This window comes from Delphinus delphis, chromosome 13 (assembly GCF_949987515.2).
Source record: "Delphinus delphis chromosome 13, mDelDel1.2, whole genome shotgun sequence".
Classification (NCBI taxonomy): Eukaryota; Metazoa; Chordata; class Mammalia; order Artiodactyla; family Delphinidae; genus Delphinus; species Delphinus delphis.
Genome location: NC_082695.1, coordinates 57,021,894 through 57,028,511, shown reverse-complemented (window position 1 = coordinate 57,028,511; position 6,618 = coordinate 57,021,894). Strand labels below are relative to the sequence as shown.

Sequence of the window (6,618 nt, the reverse complement as noted above, 5' to 3'; positions counted from 1 at the left end):
TGGAAAACGGGGAGACAATTCTCCATCAGGACTGCTATACAGAATAGTGATATAATGCATATGAAGCAATTAGCATAATCCTGATATGTAATAGTAAGCCCTTATAAATAATGTTGACTATTATTATTATAATATATACCCAAAACATAAAACAAATGAGCTGGGGAACATACAACCCTAGTATATGGAGAATAACATACAACCCTAGTATATGGAGAATAACAAAAATCAGGTTGTATCAACCCCTTATTTAGGGATGTGAACCACACTTTACTTTTTTCTGGTAGCCCCACTCACAGTGGCTGCTATCCACACTTTCTTTCCCTAACTCAGAAATACCACTCTGAATACTATAGTACACTCATAATTTTTAATTAAAGCACTGTGTCCTCACAAACACTTTCTTCAAACTCAAAGCAAGCATTGTGCTTGAAACACTGTAAAACTTGCCAAAGAATCTGAATGGCAATGATAGTAAAGGAAAATACAGACTACGTTATAAAAAACAATGGCATTTGGGGAAAATAGTAAGAGCACAGAGGTTGCTGTGAGCAATAGAAATTGAAACTGATGAATCATTTTTCTTTCTGATGTAGGCTCACCACCCAGAGTCAAAATACTTTGCAAAACCAAAGCCGCTATCTATCTTCGGTCAATACATGTCTTCCTTCCTAGAAAGCTCTATCTCCCTCATAATCCCTACCAAGTTTGCATGGACTACAAGGTTACTCATGATCAACCCTCCTTACTAGTTGTCAGTGTTTGCCATTATACAATTTCATACTAGTCCAAAAAATATAGAGCATGTAATATAAATATACATGTTACTATCTATGCAAAATGTTATGGATTTTATAAAGATAATTAAAATGACCCAGTTTGCCCTATAGTTAATTCAAACAGGGGTCAGCAGATTATGGCCTGAGGGTCAAATCTGGCCATGCCATTTGTTTACATGTTGTCTATGACTGTTTTACTCATAAAGCAGAGTTCAGTTGTTGTGACCAGGATCATATGCTTTCCAAAGCTGAAGATACTTACTATCTTGGCCCTTTAGAGAAAAGGGCCAACCTCTGTAACTATAACAAAACTACCCACTAAGTGTCAATTAAAAAGCTACAAATAAAGAATTAAAAGAGTTCAGAAAGTTGGAGTGGTCACTTTCAGCAACGCCATTTTGAGAACTTTTTGGTACCAATAGAAATAGGACTAAAAGAATAAGAATGCAGATCGGTTATAAACTTCTAGGCAACAAAAAATGATGGAAATATGTGAAGCAAAGAAAAAGCAAGAGAGGATGAAGCTTGCCAATTAGGTTAGTCATTATTCTCTTACGATAATTTGCAAAGGCCTTTTCATCTTTACCATTTTTCTAATCTGATGTATGTTTTATACAAGTCACATTCCATATGCTTCTAAGATATCTCTTAATTATATGCTTGCTTTCCAGCTGGGAACCCCACCCCAACAAGGCAGACTCACAGATATGAATTTGGTGACAAACATTATAATTAATGACATTCTCTGAAACTCTGCCTAAATTTAACCTTCTTAATCTTTTCTGTCATTTGATATTAAATATTTATTCAGCACCAGAAGAATGAGATATTATTTATCTTCCAAAACAAAATCACATGACCTTGCAACACATTAATTTGCAAAGATTATTACTGTGCTGCTCTTTTCGTTTGTGTTTGTTCCTTTTCCCTAAAGTTCCATGATGCAAAAAAGCTAGATGGATTAGTAGGACTTCTAGTCTTAAAAGACCAAAAATTATTTTGCTTTAATCAGAAAGGATATATTACATTAACAGGTCTAGGGGAGCTATTTTTAAAAGCTCTTGAAAACTAAGTTTTCATTACAAAAAAAAAATTATTGCAGAAAGACAATTTATGCTTACATGTAAAAATATTTTAGGCTCAATATGAAAAGCTGCTGCCATATTACCTTTTGGCCAATTATTCAGATAGCCACATTTTTATAACCTGCTTTATGTACTTAAAACCTAAGAGAAATGTGAACCACAAAAAAAATAAGAAACAAAATACAGTATTTGTAAAAAAAAATGACTATCTTATTTGAAATATATACAATTCTCAACGTATAAATGAATAGGCCATAAAGTGTAAAACTTTAAGTGTTATAGGTTAGGACAAAAAATTAAAAAATAAAAAATGTAGGGGGAGAGGAGAAGGAAGAAGAGAGAAAGGGAACAAGGGAGGGAGAGACAACCAACCAACCAAAACTAAGACAGTCCAGATTCATATAACTGCTCATCTGATGTGAAAAGATGAAGAAAAAAATGGACTTTCAAACTTGAAGACTAAAATGTTTTACTATGTCAACATGAAATTCCTTCAGAGCTCTCATAATATGTACGTAGTTCTGGAACAAAATTTTTACTTCTTAGCTTATTAACAATGTGTACATTTGAAAATAAATATATACAATATATCAGAACAAACCCTTCAGGACCATATTTAAGCAAGGACAACCAAGGAAACAGAATTCAGGCATTTAGGATGCCTGTAACATTTAGGATATATGGTATTTTGAAGACTAATATTCTCTTCCTTGCTCGTTAGCCTGAAGTCTTCGTTATACACATGTTGTTTCTAAAGTAGTTTCCTTACAGAGACAAGCATCTTGATGGGCCAAACCAATTTCATTTTCTCCAGTACTACAAAAATTAAAAACAAAGAAACAGAAAATAATTAGCTTCACTGTTCACAAAGAAAGAGAAACAAGTTTATAGTTCTAAAAACTGCTTAGAAAGAGACATATAATTCTTTAATAGAAAAAAAAACCCAAAACACCCTCAGGTAATTCCAGTCCTTAATTTTTTTAAAAAAAAGTCTATTAAAAAAAAAAAGGTGAAATTATTACTTTACTACATGCCATGAAGAGGATTTAAATTAACTACAATGTACAGGATTCCTAAGACTTGGCTTAAAAATCAGTTTATATGAGCAAATATTTGAGAGAGGGAATGTTTGCTAACTGTAAGCTCAAGATGATCTCATTATTACACGGCAGACAAATCTAGCACTAGGAAGGCAAAAATTCCACTGAATTCTGCAGTGACAGATGATTAATATTTTGAGTAGTGAGCTTAGTTCTTGGTATGACATTTTTAGAGACTGTGAAAATGTATAATTTATTCCAGAGTGCAGCCAATGCACAATACAGAGTACAGAAATGGTCTGGAAAAAAAAAATCAAAGGAAGCAGTCCTGAAAGAATAAGAAAGGCCCAGTCAAGAGTTGTTTTGGGGCCAATACATTAATAGTGTTCAATATTAAAATATCAAGTTAAAATAAAAGATATCAACATTTTTAACACCTATTTTGTGCTAGGCACCCTCACAATTATCTCAAAGTAATGTACAACAGTTAAAGGTTGTTGTCTTTAACATGTACAATCACCCACTCTCTCAGTAAGAACAACTCTGGGCACCTTTTTGGGGTGAGTCATCCACACCTCATGTGCCCTCTGATTCAGTCAAATATATGCTGGCTTATCTTGGAGGAATTAAGAATGCTTTTTATGGGTCACAAAACTTTGTTTCTATGAACTTCACCTCATTATTACTCTGAAAGAAAACGGGAAGGAAAAAGAACCGTGCTGACAAGTGGGTTTGTGTATGTATGTGCACATGCGTGTATATGCTTATAAATGTGAAAGATGCTGACTGATTTTAATCTATATAATTTAAAGTGGCAATTCTAGAAAGAATATGGTAAGATTTATTTTTAATGCTAATAAAAGGAATGTAATTTATAATTTAAGAAGCTATTTAAGTATTTTCTTAAAGGTAGTATCAGAGAAAATAAACTTCTCAAATGGTCCTTGGCACTTACATAAAATCACATACATTTATTTGGTACTATGTACCAGGAACAGTTCAGCTTCTATGGGAGACCCCAAGTTACTTTAAGACAAAATGCTTATATAAAGAAACAGTTATTTACCCCTACCCGCAACCCCTCCCCTGCACACACCTGAAAGTTAGACAAATGGGTGGGGACTCATTCTAGGCAAAGAAAAAGGTGTACTACTTGGGGAAGTAGGGATATTGGGTATAGGAAGTGTCATGGGGTAGCTCATCAGGGTTACAAAGAAGGTTCTTTTAGAAGGCTGGTAGAAGATGATGAAAGTTGAAAATGCAGATTAAAGGCAAACTGCGAAAGTTCCTCACTGACATGCTAGGAAGTCTAAATACCCTGGAAACAAAGAAAAACCACACCTATGTATCCACACCTGTGTATACGTATGTTTGTATGCGAGAAAAATGCTGCTACTAAACAGATGGTCTCTAAGAGATTTCATAAATATTTCAAAGTGTCTGTACCTATGGGGGAAAAAATTAGTAACACTATGTAGTAGAGCCAGCCCAAAATATTCCACTCCCTTCACATTTAAAGAACTTACATAAAAGTTCGATATAACAGAGGGGAGGGAAAACAATAGTTAGTATTACAAATAAACTTACTAAAGCCGATAATGAACTGAACAGGCAAATCTTACCATGGAGTGCATTCAAGTGTCTGAAAACTTTCCTTAGAAAAGATAAGGAAATTAAATTTGTACTGATGAAAAATAAACTGTAGGGAATTTTAGCTGAAAGTTATGGAGCATTCTGCTGAGTGCTGCTATTACGATAACTAATCTTAAAACCTTAAAACATTTGTAATGTACCAAGTGCCTATATTATAGTTTATAACATCATAGGTTTTAACATAGTTATGCAGCAGTACTGACTGCAGTGCAACAAGAGAGAACATGTGAGTCGATAAAATTCAAGACTGGGTTTTGGCCAATGTACAAGATAAGTGATATCCCATATTTATCATATTTATCAGGGATTAACTGTTCCCAATAACTCCTTTTTATGTCATACACTATTGGCTGTCTGCATGGATTTTTTTTCTTTTGATGCTCAGATGAAAGATTAAAGAGAGAAAATTAAAAGATCATTTTTAAAATTTACAAGTCTATTTTTAAAACTCACCACTCACCACATAATCTATTCATACCTAATAAATTAAGACATAGATGTAAATTGAGAAAAACATTATTTAGAAACTACTGTCTATTTCTACAATCCAGGGTTTGAGTTTGAATCTGGACTTTTTCACCTGTTCACCTTGAGACCTTGGGCAAGTTATTTAACCTATCTAAGCCTCAGCTTTCTCATCTGTAAACAAGCCTAGTGATACATTTACTCTACAGGTATGAGGATTAAAGGAGGTACTGAAGAGAAAAAAGTTTACATAATTTCTGGCACATTTAAGTGTTCAATAGGCTGCTATTATTGCTACTATTGTGTTTTTGTTGTTGTTCTTCTTCTTATTCCTTACAGGATAACTCAAATATATTAGGGCTAGATCTGGGACACAAAATGATAAAAAATAGTTTTGTATGATATACTGGTGTTATTTATTTAAGCCACATATCTGGGAATCATCTGACTCTTTAGAAAAATATTTACTAAATTAAAAATCACTTTGTTTTAGAACTGAAGAATTTCTATTTGGTCACATAATTCAATACTTTTAAGTTTTGATCAATGAAATATTTTACATTGCTCTTCTTTACTCCTAATGGTAAAATAAGATCCATATAATGTAAAATCAGAAATGATGCTCTAGTCTCTTCTCCTTAGGGCATCTTTTGCATCCATGCCTTCTTAAAGTAGATGAGAGTAGAACAGTTACAGTGGAAACATCCTACACTGGGTTTAAGAACTAAGATCAGTCCCTAAAGGTAAAACAGAATATAAATAAACAAAATTACTCAAGAAAAGCCCTTCAGAAGGCAACATACTGGAGTCATTTCTCAAAGAGTCCAAAATAGGAAGCTTTCCCCTCAGCACTTATGCAAAAAACCTATTTCTTTGTTTGAACAGTAGATGGGGCAGATGGCTTGTACTGAGGCCATGTTGTACAAAAAAAAAATGAGAACCCTCAATATTGGAATGACATTCAGCATTGTAAGAAGTTACGTTATGGCAGGAACGTCGGATCTGAAACACTTCGGAGGGAGTCCCTGACACATTTACTAGACACATGGGAAATATCAGGCATAAGGAACACACTGTTTTCCTGCTTTCACTGTTGTTTTTTTTAACCCCCTCAAGTGTAAGAGTGTGTGTGTATAGCTGGCTTCTATTAAGTTAAAGGTGCACAGATGGGACTGCACATTCATGTGACCCTCCACTCGGACCTGTGGTCCTCCTCCTTGAACATCCAGGGGCTAAGGAAGGGTCCTTGCCAGATGGATGACAGTGATCTTTGTTCTTAGTATCCTGAGCTGGGACTTAGGTAAAATTTCTGAATGCAATCTGTTCTTACTTTTTAACATTTAGTGTGCAAAAAAATATATATTTCTAACCCTAATCTATAAAGATTCATTTAATTAGATTTAATATGTATTAAGATTAATGAAAATCACATCCCCTTTCTCCAAACTTCCACCATCAATCAGTGAAGAGAGACAGGAAAAAGCAGAAACTGGAAAGGAATGGGCTGCAATGTGAGAGATTTCCATTGAAAGGCATAGTTTTAGAGCAGGAAGTGATCCAAACTAAGTGACCTCCACCTTTCTGCTGGGAAGAAGA

The 6,618-nt window shown here is 34.2% G+C and overlaps 1 protein-coding gene across 2 annotated transcripts in view; it reads right to left on the bottom strand.

Annotated features, from left to right (window-relative positions):
- Positions 1-351: 351 nt before the first annotated feature.
- PIK3C3 (phosphatidylinositol 3-kinase catalytic subunit type 3) overlaps positions 352-6,618 on the bottom strand; it is a 156,701-nt gene continuing 150,434 nt past the window's right edge. For both annotated transcript variants that reach the window (XM_060028977.1, XM_060028978.1), the window contains one exon: positions 352-2,680. In XM_060028977.1, the coding sequence (XP_059884960.1) occupies positions 2,666-2,680 (15 nt within the window). In that variant the 3' untranslated portion in view covers positions 352-2,665. The remainder of the gene's footprint in view (positions 2,681-6,618) is intronic.